Raw genomic sequence first — 19,273 nt, forward strand, 5'->3', positions numbered from 1 at the left:
TTAGGAGATAATGAACAGACCTGAAAGCTAATCCCGGAGTTGCCATTTGTAACTACAGCCATCAATTTCATAAATTTACAAGTCCTACCCCTCCCTTGTCATCTCCACTCCCTCAAAAAAGAATAACTATTTAGAATGTCTTCAGCTTCATCTTGGCCCACAAAAGGATTCTAGATGGGGGATACTCCTTTTAATTTCATAGAAAATGGTCAAATTTAGGACTTTCTGCAGTGCTTCCAAGAGTGAACTTAGGAAATGATTTAGTAAAGGCTTCACCTAGACCATAACCTTGCAGAGTGGTTAATTTCAACCACTTTAAAATCATGCATAATTTTATGGTGGTCCTAGTAGTCATTCATTAAACCTTTTACATTTTAAAAGGAAGAAAAAGAAGAAAGAGAAAGCAAAAGTACTATCACATGCATTTTCCCTTTGGCAAATATTTTCTTTGGTTAATATTAAAACAGTTATAGTTACTTTTTAATAAAATCTATAATAATTAAAATTTATTTTTCTCATGTGTCATGTACTTTTTATTCAATATCTTATCTGAACATCATTTGTATTTTACACATAAGGAAACTGAGGCTAAAGAAAACATAGAATTTGCCAAAAACCATACAGCTGGAAGCAATTCCAACCCAGGTCTGGCTCCAGAGTCCATCTCCTAAGTGATGGTGACTAGAGCCAGAGGCCGGAGAAGGTAATGGCACCCCACTCCAATACTCTTGCCTGGAGAATCCCGTGGACGGAGGAGCCTGGTAGGCTGCAGTCCATGGGGTCGCTAAGAGTCAGACATGACTGAGCGACTTCACTTTGACTTTTCACTTTCATGCGTTGGAGAAGGAAATGGCAACCCACTCCAATGTTCTTGCCTGGAGAATCCCAGGGACAGAGGAGCCTGGTGGGCTGCCATCTATGGGGTCGCACAGAGTCGGACACGACTGACGTGACTTAGCAGCCGCAGCAGAGCCAGAGGCAATGTGCTGACTTCTCCCCAGACCTGTTTCCAGCTGCTATTTAATGCAAAGACAATGGCTATGTGGCTGTGAAAGTCCTTTGCCTATACTGAGTCAATCATACTCTCTCAAAAAGGAAAAAAAAAAAATCTCGATTTTAAGATTTCCAAGAGGTCCACACAGCCCACACAAGCACCCAGCTATCCCAGGCTTCCCTTTCCCTCACCCTCTTTTGCCATCCCTCAGTTCTGTGGTTTTCCCCAGTATTTCAATTGGTCTCTTCCCAGATCCCCTACTTACACAAACGCTTACTCTGTTTTTCTATACTGCATACACTTCATTTGGCACAGTAATGTGCACTGGGGCTAGTACTATTTCTACTAATACTTGTGTGTTAGAATTCATAAAAACATCTTATAGACATGATTTCATCCACTTTGCAGAATAACCCTGTGAACTAGGCTTATATTCCCAAGTGACAGATGAGGAGGCTAAGTCTAAGGGAGATTAAATGACTTGCTAAGGTCACAGAGTTCATAAGTGGCAAGGATTTCATGTGGGACAGTGATAAGGAGACATCTGTTATATCTTTTATGTTCTATAGGATTTAAGTACAATATCTGAGACTTAGAGACAATCTTAGAGACAAAACAGTCCATTAGACTGTCTCCACCTTCACATATTAATAAAGCTCTAATCACCATCTCTCCCTTTGTGCCAATTTAATTTGTCACTCTTTGAGAGGCTGTGGAAGTAGGTTGCGGTTGTTTTTAAAGTGATTCCATGCTTTTCTACTTTGGGGGCAATAAAAAGAAAATTGAATTCACTGTGAAAAGAATTAGGCTCTCAAGGATTTTCCCCAAAAAATGGTCCTCTGAAGAGTCCACTAAATGAAAACAAAAGATGATTGAGTTTTAAAATAAGGTAGAAGGAATCAAAGTGATGATGAGCAGTTGCTTAATGTTTCTTTTTATCTGGCTTTTAAAGAAAATTAAGATATACCTACTGAGGCTCCAATTACCACAAAACATAAGCAACACTCTGGAATGAATTATGTAATGAGTTTGTGACTCCTAAATACCTCACTTATGGTTGCCAGGATGTCAATGGAAATTTTAGAGGCGTCTTCTAAGCTTATGGACAGACAACCCAGTTATTGATAATGTGAATTAATTATTGCCGTGCCATTGTCAAACAACTCAATCATTTTCCCCTGACACCCTTTAATAATGAAAAGGGAGACAGTAACAATGACCAGCACAATTCTCAAGTGGATGGGAAAACAAGAAGGTGTTAGAAAACAAGATTCAAGTCACTATAACATTTCCTGTAGTGTATTTTCCCAGCTTTAAATGTCAAAGCATTTAAAATAATTTCAGTTCTCCCAAATCAGTTTCTCTCCTAGAACTTTCTTTTATTACAGTATAATTGGTTTACAATGTTGTGTTAGCTTCTGCTGTGAAACAAAGTGAATCACCTACATGTATACATATACCCCTCCCTCTTCAGCCTTCCTCCCACTCCCCCACCCCTAGAATTTCAGTATTCGCTACAAAGCAACAGCATTTTAAAGTCCGTGATAACTTAAAATTTGCTGTAGGATCTAGCGGGGATTTGTTGTTGATGGTTTCTTCATTTTCTCAAAATCAACTCATCAAAGATGAGCAAATTATTTCCCTGTGCCAAGAATTTCATTGGAGAGGGAGAGCCTTCTTATTTAGTTAAGTTAGAAACCTTGAAAATAGAAATGTTGACAGTGCCTTTAATGTCAGAGAGAAGGCTCTCTTGTGCTGATATTCAATATAATTTTCCACTGGGGGAAAATCCCTGCATGATTAAAAATTAAAAATGTGTTGATGGTGACATGGGTGTTGAATGTTAAGAGGATAAAATGCGCGTCCTTCAGGCTGAAGGGAAAGTATGTATGCACTCCTGGGAAGAGAAATGCAGAGCTAGGAAAAGAGTGAGGAAAAACGAAAGTTATAACTGAAAATGGCAAGGTAAACACGATTATGGCTCTGTTTGCAGAGATCATGCATAGAACTGAATTGAGGAGTAACCTTGAAAAGTCACCTAGTCAAGTGATGCTTTTCTGACATCTAGAGGTCAAACTGCCTGGTATTTAAACTTGATATGGCTCTGGCTTTAATTAGTCCCGTTTTTGAGCTGATTGCCCTGCCTGTAGCAATTTTGCAGTCATATTATAAACGGTGGGTTTCTTCAACTCCAACCTGGAATCACGGACCCTTCGTATCACTATCATTACGTCTGTATCCCAGGTCAGCCCTCCTTGTCAGACAAGGTTCCAAATGGAGCTCCTTGTCCAGTCCACGTCCGCTGATGGAATCCACAAATCCCTAGTGCATCTCTGCGTGAATTGCTTCTCTGTTCCACCTCTGCCTGTTGGTGGTATGCACATACGGGAGCCATTGCAGAGAACAGAGAGGCGATTCAGACGCTGGGAACATTTTTAGAATAATGATACTCAGTGGAATTTCACATAGACTTGCATTTTAATTTATGAGTATGGCTCACTTTTGTCAAATAAAGCATGTGTTTACAATACTCAAACATTTAAAGCTCTGGAAAACGTTGAACTCTTTGGGGTTTGGGTTTATGCCTCTGCTGAATGTTTACATGATTTAAGTTTTGACAATGGAAAAGCTAGAATGGAAAGAGAGACCACCTAACTGTACCCTAAACAGTGCCGAGGTAGTCGGAAAATGGACAGTATTGAACATTGAGCATCTGTAGATCGGGACAAGTCATTCCACCTGCTCTGACTTATTAATTCACCTAGTTTTCCATTCATTCATCCATATTTATAGTCTCCCTCTGACACTCAAAATAGCATCAACACTGTTCCGATTGTAAAGGGGCAAGTCGTTCAGCCTCTTTGGCTCTTGATTTCCTTATCTATAAAATAAGAGAGTTCTTAAAAATTCCATGATAGTCTGGAAATATTTAGGTCACACATAATATTTAGGTAGTATACAATTATAACATATAACAACAACCACCCAACAAGTCTTTTCTGCCCAGACTTGATTCCAAACACTTGATGGTTAAAAGATCCCTTAAGAACTCCCCAAACCAGGTTAAAGGTTCTTTTTGCAAGAACTGGCCTCAGTTATACTGCCCCAAAGCTTTGGGGAAGGCCATGGCTTTCTCTGTGATGAACTGGCACAGGGATGGGGGCTGAAGGAGCTGAGAGGTGCCTGATGCGATGCCCCTGCCCTTCTGAGCCCAGGAGAGCCACTCCTCATAGTGCTCTTCCAGGAGGCCAAGAACAAACTTGCACCCTCAGAGACTGACATCTGAGGCCTCAGCCTCAGCCCTGGGTGGTTCACCAGCCTATAGGGGTGAAACATGCAGAAGCAAAGAATTATCTGGGCTTCTCAAAAGATAATACAGTTTATAGACCAAGAGTCCCCAAATCACAAAGGGTCCTCTTTGTCTCTTGTGTGCATGCTTGAGGAGTGAGTGAAAAGTTGCTCAGTCATGTCTGACTCTTTGTGACCCCATGAATATATAGTTCATGGAATTCTCCAGGTCAGAATACTGGAGTGGGTAGCCGTTCCCTTCTCCAGGGGATCTTCCCAACCCAGGGATTGAACCCAGGTTTCCCGCATTGCAGGTGGATTCTTTACCAGTTGAGCCATCAGGAAAGCCCAGGAATACTGGAGTGGGTAGCCTATCCCTTCTCCAGTGGATCTTCCCAACCCAGGAATCAAACCGGGGTCTCCTGTATTGCAAGCGGATTCTTTACTAGCTGAGCTACCAGGGAAGCCCTACGTGCATGCTTAATCATGTCCACCTCTTTATGACCCCATTGACTGTAGCCCATCCATGGGATTTTCCAGGCAGGAATACTACAGTGGGTTGCCATTCCCTTCTCCAGGGGGTCTTCCTGACCCAGAGTTCGAACCCACATCTCTTGTATTGGCAGGCAAATTCTTTACCACTGAGCCACAAGGGAAGCCTAGTCTCTTGGGGTCCAGTTAAGAAATGCAGGCAGTGTAACGCAGGATCTTTGAGCTTGCCCTCCCCATCAGTGAGGTGACAGTTTGGGTCCAGGGACCAGGGCACTGGGTGAGTGCTTCCTACTGGACAAAATCCAATTGTCAGTTCCTCTTTATGGCATGTTCCAAAGTGGATTTTAAAGCCATATCTACTATCTCCTTGGAAACTTGTAGTTTTTGTAAGAATTTTAGAAATCTCTCAGAAGCCCTTGTCAAAATTTGGAGTACATTCAAGGAAAGTGTACGGAGAAGTACTATAACCACTAATGTCAGATGGAATTCCTTCACTTGGAAAAAAGCCATGGAGCACCACAAGGTTGCAAGATGTCAGGGACTGCTTTTTATATGTTTTGAAACATAGACGCTTTGATTCTAATGTCTGTGTCATATGCTAAACACATGTGACCTTAACTAAATATCGCAAAGCCCACCATAAATTAATCGTCAACCTTAATGGCTTCCTCATTTCAAAACACATTTCTTTTGTAAGTTAATGCCCTAAGGCCAATATTTTAAGGTGACAACACAGAATTTAAATAAAAAACATATCCAATATATATGTCTATACAATTATACACACATGTGCGTGCATGCACACAAACCCACACATTTCCACACACAATTCCTCTGCCATTTTAAGACAAAATAGAACGAGAGGAATTTTGCAGACATTTGAGTCCTATGCTTTTTCTACCATTGGCAACCTTAGGTGTTTTGAGAGTCTCAACTCCACCTTACTAAACCAAAAGGACAAAATTAAGTGGAATTAGACTTTTCCAAAAATTTCCTTTTCTTTACCAGCTTCTGTTGGGCTGTGTGGGTAGCCAGAAGTTTTCTTCAGGAAATAAAAAAGACACATAAAGACTCTAGGGTGTCTATAAAAGAAGAGAGGTGGTTTTGGAAGTTATTAGAAGCTGCTGTTTGCTTTTGGAATGTCCTTGATTTTTAAATTAATGATCCAAGTTCTTTGATTCTAAGAAGAGCGTGCACTCCTGCTATTTCCTTCCAGGGCTAGAGGCGGGCAGGATAACACACCTCCCCAACTTCCACAAGAAGGGGAGACAGGAAGAAGGAAAATGCAGCTGGGAGGGAGGTGCGGACAGAGGCAGGTCCTAACAAACATTCCCGCCTCCCCTCAGTAGGAGTGAGCTGGAGACCACCTCCATTCAGCTTCATGTGTGAATTAATAGACACAATGGGGTCGCAAAGAGTCAGACATGACTGAGCTACTGAACTGAACTGAACTGAACTGAACTGACATGAGTTTTGGGCTTCCCCGGGGGCTCAGTGGTAGAGCATTCACCTGCAAAGTAGAAGACGCAGGAGACCTGGGTTCAGTCCCTGAGGTGGGAAGATCCCCTGGAGAAGGAAATGGCAACCCACTCCAGTATTCTTGCCTGGAGAATCCCATGGACAGAGGAGCCTGGCGGGCTATAGTCCTTGGGGTCGCACAGAGTTGGACATGACTGAGCATGCACGCACGTAAATGAATATGAGTTTCACTTGAGACACATCTTTGGCAACATGCAGACTATTAATAACAACCAAAAATAGGCAGGATAAACTTTTGAAAGAATGCCTTTTTTCCCCCCTTAAAATGTATATGAAAAAATACAAGGGACTTGGAAAGAGAAATGACAAATGAACCCATTTAGTTTTAGTCTATATGTTAAATAACCTGACACGGTAGAACATTCACAAGAATAAAAATTTTTAAGTGCTCACTATCTGTGCTTAAGTGTCCACCTTTATTATTACTGCTAAATGTAAAGTAGTAGTACAATAGTATAACTTAATATAATACAATGTATATGTATACAAAATATAATAATCTACTTACGGAAATGTAAATGGTTATGTGTTTCCATTGGAATACAAACAGTCCAGTTTATTTAACACACTTTATTTCACACATACCATATTTTAAATAGGAATAAGCTCCTAGTTCCCTAACTAAAGGAATATTCAGTGTAAAAACAGAGTTTTTACCAGTGTTTCACTTAGCAGAAAATAACGAGGCTTACATATTAAAGTTCCTGTATTTTTAAATCTTAACAGGCACTTTGCCTTAAAGAAAAAAGAATATTTCAATGCCCCAATTCAGATAAGGATAAGATCCAATGCTGAGTCAGATGCCAGAACCTTGGCAAAATCACCTCGAGTGTCTCTTCCCTGCAGAGTCTACTCAGCGCCTTCAGACACATCTCCCCTGACTTTCCTGATTACCCTGAGAGACAGACAGGCAGGACTCAAGACCTCCTTGAGGGATGAATTGAATGCCTTGGGTCTCCAGTCTTTCATTCTACCAGGGAGAGGATGAAAGGGTACTCGCCCCGCAGTACAGAAGCAGCATCACGGTGGCAGCACTCGCAAGTGCCACAGCAGAGACCAACAACTCAAGACAACAAGTGGACATTAGGCACTTATAACCTCTTTCTTTAAAAGGCAGCATCTTAACAACTAAAGTGTAGATCTATCTCTAAGGAGAATTTCTCTCTGTGGGAAAATATTGATCATTCACTCATTATTCATTCATTCAACACGTTAAAGAGTTCCTTTTGGGTGGCAAGCCTAGTTCTGGAATCAAGAATCTAGTACAACAAAGAGCCGGCCTTCAGGAAAATTGATACCCTTGTGAAATATGCAGACCAGGAAATAAGGAAGTTGATTTCAGAAATTATGCATGTCATGGAGGAAATACACCAGGGGATATGATTGTGTTGGGGGAGGGAGGGAGGGAGAGGAGAGAATTGCCTTTTGTATAGGTGGAGAAGGAGGTCAGACTTGAGACCTTGAGAATGAGCCAGCCTGATAAAGTCAAGGTCTGGAAGCAGGAGGGAGCTGAAGGAGGCCAGGTCAGTGAGGCGGGAGGCAGGCAGCAAGGGAGCAAAGGACAGGAGCTGCGGCCAGGTTACAAAGGGCCCCAGAGAACATGGAAAGTGGGTGCAGCTTGCTCTCTGTACAGAGAAGCCACCGGAGAGTTTTCTTCAGAAGGAGAGGGGTGTGATCTGATTTTTGGCTTCAAAAGATCACCTTGCCTGCGAGGTAATAGAAGGGCAGAGGTGGAGGAGGGAAGACCAATGGAGAAGTTGTTTTAACAGCCCAGGTGAGAGATAGTGGTGATCTCCTTGGGAGATGCAGCAAGAGACAAGTAGCCAGAGGCTACAGAGATATAATTTTGAAGGTAGAACTGACAGATTTGCCATAGGACTAGATGTGGGGGGAAGAGAGGGGAAGGAGGACCAAAAATGATTTAGGTGTTGTGGCATTAGCAAGGAGCGTGGGTAGCACCACTTCCAGGCCAATGGAGTGAAAATCAAAGGCTTTATTTGGGATATTAGGTTAGAGATGTCTGTGAGAGATCTAAAAGGAGACGTCTGGTAAGAAACTAGGTGTGTGAGACCAGGGCTTAGAGGAGGGAAAATAGACATTTGGAGGCCATCAGTGCGTGCACAGTGGTTAATGCCATGGGATGGTACGAGGGCACCTAGGCAGGAGCGTGACCAGAGAGGGCAGGGGCCTGAACCAAAGTCTGTCCTTGTGACTGGAAGACAAAGCGGCAAACGAATGCAAGCGTTGCTAGCAAGGAAACAGAAGGGAAAAACAGAAGGTTGATCTGCGTGTTCAAGTGAGTGCAAGGCTCTGGAGAGTCCATAGATGAGGATAAATAACTTGATCAGTTCTTTAGACGCTTCTCCTCTCCTCTCAGGTCTGGTAAAGATGTTCACTTTTACCAAACCTCTTAACTACAAGTACATTTTTAAAAGCTACTGTTGCCTACCTTTGCTCCAGTGTCTCCAACTCCAGGTAATCCCCTTGATCCAGGAGGTCCCGGGATTCCTCGAGGGCCCTGAGATGACATAATAAGGGGGAGAGGGAGCAACCTTGCTGTGTGCAGGGTTGAGGAAGGGAAGGGGAGGAGGGAGGGAGGGAGGAGAAAAGAGAAAGGAAAAGAAGGGAAGGGAGGGAGGAGAAAAGGAGAAGAGGAGGGAGGGGCGAGAGGAAGGAAAGGAAAGAGACAGGAGGAAGGGGGGAGGGAAGGAGGAGATAGCAGCACCGTCCACACTTACAGGCACACCAGGGTAGCCGTCACCTTTGAGTCCTGGAGCGCCCGCTGGTCCCTGCGGCCCTTGGGCGCCCTGGGTGAATTCCAACACAGGAGATATCATGAGCCTAAACCAGGAAACAGCTGGCAAAACTTAAGCTCATTACCCACTCAGCACACCAAAGGCGGATTTGATAAGGGCAGAGGAATGGTCTGAGAATTTTTGGAAGGAAATATGGCAACTTCTTATCTCCTTGTAAGTCTTTCCCATTTCTGTTATGGGAAGCAAATGATGAGTGGAACGAGTGTAAGGAATATATATGAACCACCACAAAGTCCTCCGTAGGAAACACTTCATGGGGGTTAGAAAAGAGCTAGTTGCTGCTATTTTAATTTTAAAAATTACAAAATTTTAGTGCATCATAAAATAAGGGGAAGTATAAAATGAGAAAATTTAGTAAGCACCATGTGAGAAGAATAGAGAAGAATATGAACAAAATTTTAAGTGTAAAGTAAGATAGTGTGTGTTACCTATTATTATGTTACATCTATTATCTTCCTCAGTGAGGCCCAAATTAAGTGAGGAATAAAAGCTCAAATAAGAATTAAAAACAGATTAATATTTTAAAAACACTTTATAGAAGAATAGGACACAGAGTTGGTGGTTCATATCCTGAGACCTAGGAAAAAGTGATAGATATTGCTTTATCGTGATGACCTTGGGCACCAGAAACTTAGCAGCAATACTGGCCTCTTATATAGAGGATAAGGAAGGAGGATTATATTGCCCTTCGAACAGGAGTTCTCTGTACCAGTGGAACTCAGAGAAATTTCTGGCCAGAATAAAATGGAGAGAAAGAAAAATGAAGAAGACTCTTACCAAAGAAGATTTATTCATCGTAAGCCTATTGTACTTATATTTAAAACATTTCTTTACATACCACATCCCATTCTGTTGCTGTGATAACTCTTACAGTGGCCTTTGTCAATACACATCAATTATTTTGATAAAGAGCTATTCATGATTTAAAATATTTATGTTTTGCATATTATCATATGTGAAATAGATCGCCAGTCCAGGTTAGATGCATGAGACAGGGTGCTCAGAGCTGGTGCACTGGGATGATCCTGAGGGATGGGATGGGGAGGGAGGTGGGAGGGGGGTTCAGGATGGGGGACACATGTATACCCATGGCTGATTCATGTCAATGTATGGCAAAAACCACTACAATATTGTAAAGTAATTAGCCTCCAATTAAACTAAATAAATTTTAAAAGGAATTTAAAAAAATAAAAATAAAATATTTATGTTTTCCACATCAGGAGGAAACTCTAATAATAGACCTGTATTTTCCAAGATTGGAAAAAGTAGCCAGATTCTTAATATTTGTCTTATATGTAAGCAAATGCTGAAATCAAGCTGTGTTATTCCAAGCCAAAGTGTTGCCCCAAATCTAATTTTCAAAAACAGTTTCTGATTTTACTCCTATAAATAAATAACTGGGGGAAAATTTTTTTATGCCATAAGAAAGTTAAATTGATTTTGAAAATCATGAATACAACAGCTGTCATTTCCTATTAAGAGAAAGAGACTGGCCTTGTATAGGTTAACCATCTTAAGAATGGTCTTCAGAAAACATGTGGCCACTTATAAAAATGCACTATTAATGCACTATTTAGAATGCACTATGGACTTAATGCACATCAACAGAAATCCAAGATGATCTCTTAAAGATGTATGACAAAGCAAAAAACAAACTATTCTGGAGCACTGAATTCTGGTGGATCCCCCACTAAGGAACTAGTCATGTCTGAGAAGCAGTTTATTATACTATTCCAATTATGTGCAAGGTTGAAGTGCTAAGCATTTCCTATGGGACAGGTCCCCAAATAAGATGCCCATTTCTCTGCATGCTTACACGAGGAGCAGACCAGCCACAAAACAACCCCCTGGTTAAGTCGAAATTTAAAAAGAAATTGGAATCAAAATTCACTTTCCGTTTTCATTCCTAAATTCCAAGCCTGTAACAAATTATCAGCAGCTGTTATTGTTTATCCTCTGGCCCCCACACTGCAGGGAAAGCCATTGAAACATCCATGGTTTAGAAACATTTTTTTCCTAGAGATCTGTGTCCTCTCTCCTGCAGAAATTTCAGTTAACATGTTACTTCTGATGCTATCAGGGGGTAGGGAAAGGGCAGTGTTCTTGCTCAGATTTTTATTTTGGACGCCTCCTGATAGTTTCAGGGATGGAATTTTGCCACTTGGCTTTTCTGCACTGGATTCAAGAAAATGTTTTGCAGAGTGATTCTCTTTGAAGAGTCTCTCTCATTCAACAGAAATTAGGGTAGAAATCTTAATCAGGTGTTTCAAAATGAGCTTTTTCCAAAAAAAAAAAAATCTTGGAGGTCCCTGAAGAAACACATAAAACTGAAATGATGTGCCAAAATTTTTATCAGCTAACCCTCCATAAACTTAAAAACAATCCATTAGGGAAGAATGGTAGAACAAAGTAAAAATGACTGGAGTGAAAAGGCAAATAACTCCTAATACCATCACCAATAATGATCAGTAGAAAATAGTCAGAGCTTATAAACATCAACTATACATTTAGATGTTGCTTCTCTTGTAAAGAACAGTGTAAGTAGAGAGAAATAACCTTGCATTATGGACCTAGGGATGCATAGATTCAGGAAGCTATCAAATAATACGAAAATTGTCACTCAAATGTTCTTGACTGAGGCCATGCCTGTAGTTTTAGCATTCGGAAATTTGGAATTTTCTCCTTAAGTCATACATAACTTGGGTTTCTGTAGAGTCTTTTACATAGCTTTGGTTCCTATGTGCCTCAGAGTCTGGGCAGTAGGGTTATCATCTTGTTATGATTTTCCCAGGACATTCTCTGTTTTAGCTTGAAAATATCCCAGAAACGTCTTCTGTCCCCTTATTGCCAGAAGATCAGCACTCTAGCAAGGACAACTCTCAAAGTGATTAAGAATAGTGGAGGTCAGGATCCTACCTCTTGCTTTAAGAAGGATCACTACAACTTATGTTAGTATATAATAGGCTTTGAATTATATGCAAAGATGGTTCTAAGTTTTCTTTTTTGAAGTTTGAAAATCACTAGTGTCAGTACTTGAACCCTTTCATTGAGAACAGACAATTTGATAAACTAAAGCCAGCTTCAAAGCTACACAACAACATGCTACTAATTTAATGAGTGATGGTTATGGAGCCCCAAAGCCTGTTCTCATAAACAGGGATGTGCTTGTTGACATTTGGAAAGTAGAATTTCTCTGTAAGGCTAGATTTTATGTGAGGAGGGAAATCGTACTTTGTTGCCATGGAAAAAATAGTGATGATTACTTAAAACTGTCTTCTCCTGTCATTATTTGCATTTTCATTTATAATAACTCTGAAAGATGGACAACAAGCAGGGAAATCTAATTCAATAAAGTTTCTAAACATGAACTCTTTGGACAGTGTTTTGCAGAAGAGATGCATTGGCCATTAATATGTAAATGAAGGAGGCCAGAGGCCATATAATATCATATTATAGACATTACAGAAAGAAAAAAAGCATTTTCAATCAGCTGTTTAGTCAGCAAACATTTTACCAGAGGAGCTATCATCCTCCACATTTATGAAAAATAAATGATCTGCTGGCTTGATTTTTTAAAAGGGGAATAGTATATTCTTATATCTCAGTTCATCAGTGTAGAGACTCTAAGTAGAGCAATCTCAGTCATAACTTATGATGCATTAAATCTACTTTCATTTTTTATTTCAATAAATAAAAGAACATGAACAAAGGATACCTTTGGTCCTCGAATAGCAATTCCAGGTTCTCCTTTAAATCCAGGCATCCCAGGTCCACCTCGGTCTCCCTGCACATGTCAAACAATTTTCAGTTTCAGGCTTTAGATTTTATGAGAAACCATCATGGCACAGAGCATAAAAAGCCATTGGCCAATTATGAAGAGCTTAATCTCTTAGAATCAGAACCCGAGAGAGTACATCCTTCTAATATATTTGAGAAGAGTTTCAAATCTTAAGCAAATAAAAACTGTCAGTAAAGACCACTAAGCTTTTCGGAGAATAGCTGAAATAATAGGTGGCTCTCTAGACACAAATATTTAGACTGTGAAAATGTCTGGGAATGCTCTTACATCTGAGTGGATTTCTTTTCTGCCAGACTTTCTGATTAGCAGATTATTCGAACAAATGCAATAAATTCTTACATGCATTAAGGCTAGCATGTAAGGGAGGTAGTTCAAAGTAGAGTGATAAGGTCAAGACCAGGAGCAGAAAACCTGGTTTCTAACCTTAAATTTGCTGCTGGCCCTCCATCTGCTTAATCATGAAATGTCAGGGTTGAGCTATATAATATCTTTGGGTTTTTCCAAGCTAAAATTCTTTCACTGGTTTTATGAATCTTTTCCCCACTCCAACTTCCAAAAAATCCAAGTAAAAGAAAAAAATTTTCCCAAGAATGCATACTTTTGGTCCAGGTGGTCCAGGAATTGATATTCCAGGCATCCCAACAGGGCCCATAATTCCTGGATCACCCTAAAAACAGAGGAAAATACTCATTACATTTCAAACAAGGAAATGATATACAGGAATTCTGTTAAGAAAAATATAGAAATATATTTCCAGCATTTTAAAGTATTGTGACCTGTTTTACAAACCATGTGAAAATATTTGAGCATCTTTGTTAAACCACTACTAAAGTTACTGATAATTAAGATTTCACTCCCTATAATAAATAAATTCAATTAATTCCTTAGTAATAGGAAATTTCTCTCTTGTACATCATTTTATTAGGTAACAAAAATCATGCAATGTGTGGTGATTCATTTTTGTGTTTGTATGCCAGGAAGCTCAGAGGGAAATATTTGTTCAGTTATAGCAAATACCTTTAGTATAAGTTTTAAGGTACATCTGATAGATAAATAATGTTCTTTCTAGTTTACAACTTTTTCCTTTGTTATTTTATGCTCCATAGTATATCATTCTTCCATTGTATGGTATCTCATGTCCCTTTTTAGAAGTAGTTTGTGGTAAAAAAAAATGTAATATGAATTTTTATAAGGCACCTCTGGTAGTTCTGATATAGGTACTACTACTGTACTTTGAAACACTGTGCAAAGCAATTGTCTTTATCTTTTTAACTTATTTTATTGAGGTATGTTTTAATGTTGTGTTAATTTTTACTATACAGTAAAGTGATTCATGTATAGCTGAACCATGTATAACATGTATATATGATTCATATATACAATATATAAATGTTCGCATTCTTTTCCATTATGGTTTATCACAGGATATTGAATATAGTTCCAGGTCCATCTTCACAGCTGAGGCCTCCTGCTTTTTTTTTTTTTTTTTGAGGCTAATTACTTTATAATATTGTATTGGTTTTGTCATACATTGACATGAATCCACCACAGATGTACATGTGTTCCCCATCCTGAATCCCCCTCCCACACCCCTCCCCACCCCATCCCTCTGGGTCATCCCAGTGCACCAGCCCTGAGCACCCTGTCTCATGCATCAAACCTGGACTGGCCATCCATTTCACATATGATAATATACATGTTTCAATGCCATTCTCCCAAACCATCCCACACTTGCCCTCTCCCACAGAGTCCAAAAGACTGTTCTATACATAACGTGTCTCTTTTGCTGTCTCACATACAGGGTTATTGTTGCCATCTTTCTAAATTCCATATATATGTGTTAGTATACTGTATTGGTGTTTTTCTTTCTGGCTTACTTCACTGTATAATAGGCTCCAGTTTCATCCACCTCATTAGAACTGATTCAAATGCATTCTTTTTAATGGCTGAGTAATATTCCATTGTGTATATGTACCACAGCTTTCTTATTCATTCGATTGCTGATGGACATCTAGGTTGCTTCCATGTCCTGGCTATTATAAACAGTGCTGCGATGAACACTGGGGTACATGTGTCTCTTTCAGATCTGGTTTCCTCGGTGTGTATGCCCAGGAGTGGGATTGCTGGGTCATATGGCAGTTCTATTTCCAGTTTTGTAAGGAATCTCCACACTGTTCTCCATAGTGGCTGTACTAGTTTACATTCCCACCAACAGTGTAAGAGGGTTCCCGTTTCTCCACACCCTCTCCAGCATTTATTCCTTGTAGACTTTTGGATAGTAGCCATTCTGACTGGCATGAAATGGTACCTCATTGTGGTTTTGATTTGCATTTCTCTAATAATGAGTGATGTTGAGCATCTTTTCATGTGTTTGTTAGCCATCTGTATGTCTTTTTGGAGAAATGTCTGTTTAGTTCTTTGGCCCATTTTTTCCTTGGGTCATTTATTTTTCTGGAATTGAGCTGCAGGAGTTGCTTGTATATTTTTGAGATTAATCCTTTGTCTGTTGCTTCATTTGCTATTATTTTCTCCCATTCTGAAGGCTGTCTTTTCATCTTGCTTATAGTTTCCTTTGTTGTGCAAAAGCTTTTACTTTTAATTAGGTTCCATTTGTTTATTTTTGCTTTTATTTCCAATATTCTGGGAGGTGGGTCATAGAGGATCCTGCTGTGATTTATGTTGGAGAGTGTTTTGCCTATGTTTTCCTCTAGGAGTTTTATAGTTTCTGGTCTTACATTTAGATCTTTAATCCATTTTGAGTTTATTTTTGTGTATGGTGTTAGAAAGTGTTCTAGTTTCATTTTTTTACAAGTCGTTGACCAGTTTTCCCAGCACCACTTGTTAAAAAGATTGTCTTTTCTCCATTGTATATTCTTGCCTCCTTTGTCGAAGATAAGGTGTCCATAGGTGCGTGGCTTTCTATTTTGTTCCATTGATCTATATTTCTGTCTTTGTGCCAGTACCATACTGTCTTGATGACTGTGGCTTTGTAGGAGAGCCTGAAGTCAGTCAGGTTGATTCCTCCAGTTCCATTCTTCTTTTTCAAGATTGCTTTGGCTATCTGAGGTTTTTTGTATTTCCATACAAATTGTGAAATTATTTGTTCTAGTTCTGTGAAAAATACCATTGGTAGCTTGATAGGGATTGCATTGAATCTATAGATTGCTTTGGGTAGTATACTCATTTTCACTATATTGAATCTTCCAATCCATGAACATAATATATTTCTCCATCTATTTGTGTCCTTTTTTATTTCTTTCATCAGTGTTTTATAGCTTTCTATGTATAGGTATTTTGTTTCTTTAGGTAGATATATTCCTAAGTATTTTATTCTTTTTGTTGCAATGGTGAATGGAATTGTTTCCTTAATTTCTCTTTCTGTTTTCTCATTGTTAGTGTATAGGAATGCAGGGGATTTCTGTGTGTTGATTTCATATCCTGCAACTTTACTGTATTCATTAATTAGCTCTAGTAATTTTCTGGTGGAGTGTTTAGGGTTTTCTATGTAGAGGATCATGTCATCTGCAAACATTGAGAGTTTCACTTCTTTTCCTATCTGGATTCCTTTTATTTCTTTTTCTGCTCTGATTGCTATGGCCAACACTTCCAAAACTATGTTGAATAGTAGTGGTAAGAGTGGGTACCTTTGTCTTGTTCCTGACTTTAAGGAAAATGCTTTCAATTTTTCACCATTGAGGATAACGTTTGCTGTGGGTTTGTCATATATGGCTTGTATGTTGAGGTATGTTCCTTCTATTCCTGCTTTCTGGAGGGTTTTTATCATAAATGGGTGTTGAACTTTGTCAAAGGCTTTCTCTGCATCTATTGAGATAATCATATGGTTTTTATCTTTCAATTTGTTAATGTGGTGTATTACATTGATTGATTTGCAGATATTGAAGAATCCTTGCATCCCTGGGATAAAGGCCACTTGGTCATGATGAATGATCTTTTTAATATGTTGTTGGATTCTGTTTGCTAGAATTTTGTTAAGGATTTTTGCATCTATGTTCATCAGTGATATTGGCCTGTAGTTTTCTTTTTTTGTGGCATCTTTTTCAGGTTTTAGTGTTAGGGTGATGGCGGCCTCATAGAATGAGTTTGGAAGTTAACCTTCCTCTGCAATTTTCTGGAAGAGTTTGAGTAAGATAGGTGTTAGCTCTTCTCTAATTTTTTGGTAGAATTCAGCTGTGAAGCTGTCTGGTCCTGGGCTTTTGTTTGCTGGAAGATTTCTGATTACAGTTTCAATTTCCATGCTTGTGATAGGTCTGTTAAGATTTTCCATTTCTTCCTGGTTCAGTTTTGAAAAGTTATACTTTTCTAAGAATTTGTCCATTTCTTCCAAGTTGTCCATTTTATTGGCATATAGTTGCTGATAGTAGTCTCTTATGATCCTTTGTATTTCTGTGTTGTCTGTTGTGATCTCTCCATTTTCATGTCTAATTTTGTTGATTTGATTTTTCTCCCTTTGTTTCTTGGTGAGTCTGGCTAATGGTTTGACAATTTTATTTAGCTTCTCAAAGTATCAGCTTTTGGCTTTGTTGATTTTTGCTATGGCCTCTTTTGTTTCTTTTGCATTTATTTCTGCCCTAATTTTTTTTAAGATTTCTTTCCTTATACTAACCCTGGGGTTCTTTATTTCTTCCTTTTCTAGTTGCTTTAGGTGTAGAGTTAGGTTATCTATTTGACTTTTTTCTTGTTTCTTAAGGTAAGCCTGTATTGCTATGAACCTTTCCCTTAGCACTGCTTTTACAGGGTCCAATAGGTTTTGAGTTGTTGTGTTTTCATTTTCATTCATTTCTATGCATATTTGGATTTATTTTTTATTTCTTCTGTGATTTGTTGGTTATTCAGCAGCATGTGGTTCAGCCTCCCTATGTGGAATTTTTAATAGTTTTTCTCCTGTAATTGACATCTAATCTTACTGCATTGTAGTCAGAAAAGATGCTTGGAATGATTTCAGTTTTTTTAATTTACCAAACCTAGATTTATGGCCCAGGATGTGACCTATCCTGGAGAAGGTTCCATGTGCACTTGAGAAAAAGGTGAGATTCATTGTTTTGGGGTGAAATGTCCTATAGATATCAATTAGGTCTAGCTGGTCTATTGTATCATCTAAAGTTTGTGTTTCCTTGTCAATTTTCTGTTTAGTTGATCTATCCATAGGTGTGAGTGGGATATTAAAGTCTCCCACTATTATTGTGTTCTTATTAATTTCCCCTTTCATACTTGTTTGCATTTGTCTTACATATTGCAGTGCTCCTATGTTGGGTGCATATATATTTATAATTGTTATATCTTCTTCTTGGATTGATCCTTTGATCATTATGTAGTGTCCTTCTTTGTCTCTTTTCATGGCCTCTGTTTTAAAGTCTATTTTATCTGATATAAATACTGCTACTCCTGCTTTCTTTTGGTCTCTGTTTGTGTGAAATATCTTTTTCCAGTCCTTCACTTCAGTCTGTATGTGTCCCCTGTTTCTAGGTGGATCTCTTGTAGACAACATATATAGGGGTCTTGTTTTTGTATCCATTCAGCCAGTCTTTGTCTTTTGGTTGAGGCATTCAACCCATTTACATTTAAGGTAATTATTGATAAGTATGATCCCATTGCCATTTACTTTGTTGCTTTGGGTTCAAGTTTATACACCCTTTCTGTGTTTCCTGTCTAGAGAAGATCCTTTAGCATTTGTTGGAGAGCTGGTTTGGTGGTGCTGAGTTCTCTCAGCTCTTGCTTGTCTGTAAAGCTTTTAATTTCTCCTTCGTATTTGAATGAGATCCTTGCTGGGTACAGTAATCCGGGCTGTAGGTTATTTTCTTTCATCACTTTAAGTATGTCTTGCCATTCCCTTCGGGCCTGAAGTGTTTCTATTGATAGATCAGCTGTTATCCTTATAGGAATCCCCTTGTGTGTTATTTGTTGTTTTTCCCTTGCTGCTTTTAATATTTGATCTTTATGTTTGATCTTTGTTAACTTGATTAATATGTGTCTTGGGGTGTTTCACCTTGGGTTTATCCTGTTTGGGACTCTCAGGGTTTCTTGAACTTGGGTGACTATTTCCTTCCCCATTTTAGGGAAGTTTTCAACTATTATCTCCTCAAGTATTTTCTCATGGCCTTTCTTTTTGTCTTCTTCTTCTGGGACTCCTATGATTCGAATGTTGGGGCATTTAACATTGTTGCAGAGGTCTCTGAGGTTGTCCTCATTTCTTTTAATTCTTTTTTCATTTTTCCTCTCTGTTTTATTTATTTCTACCATTCTATCTTCTACCTCACTAATCCTATCTTCTTGTCTCCATTATTCTACTGTTGGTTCCCTCCAGAGTGTTTTTTATCTCATTTTTTG

The 19,273-nt window shown here is 39.1% G+C and overlaps 1 protein-coding gene across 3 annotated transcripts in view; it reads right to left on the reverse strand.

Annotated features, from left to right (window-relative positions):
* COL28A1 (collagen type XXVIII alpha 1 chain) overlaps positions 1-19,273 on the reverse strand; it is a 182,114-nt gene that overhangs the window by 76,105 nt on the left and 86,736 nt on the right. For all 3 annotated transcript variants that reach the window (XM_043462670.1, XM_043462669.1, XM_043462671.1), the window contains 4 exons: positions 13,527-13,595; positions 12,845-12,913; positions 9,052-9,120; positions 8,763-8,831 (listed from right to left, as the gene is read on the reverse strand). In XM_043462670.1, coding sequence (XP_043318605.1) covers positions 8,763-8,831; positions 9,052-9,120; positions 12,845-12,913; positions 13,527-13,595 — 276 coding nt within the window. The remainder of the gene's footprint in view (positions 1-8,762; positions 8,832-9,051; positions 9,121-12,844; positions 12,914-13,526; positions 13,596-19,273) is intronic.

This window comes from Cervus canadensis, chromosome 3, assembly GCF_019320065.1.
Source record: "Cervus canadensis isolate Bull #8, Minnesota chromosome 3, ASM1932006v1, whole genome shotgun sequence".
NCBI classification, from domain to species: Eukaryota; Metazoa; Chordata; class Mammalia; order Artiodactyla; family Cervidae; genus Cervus; species Cervus canadensis.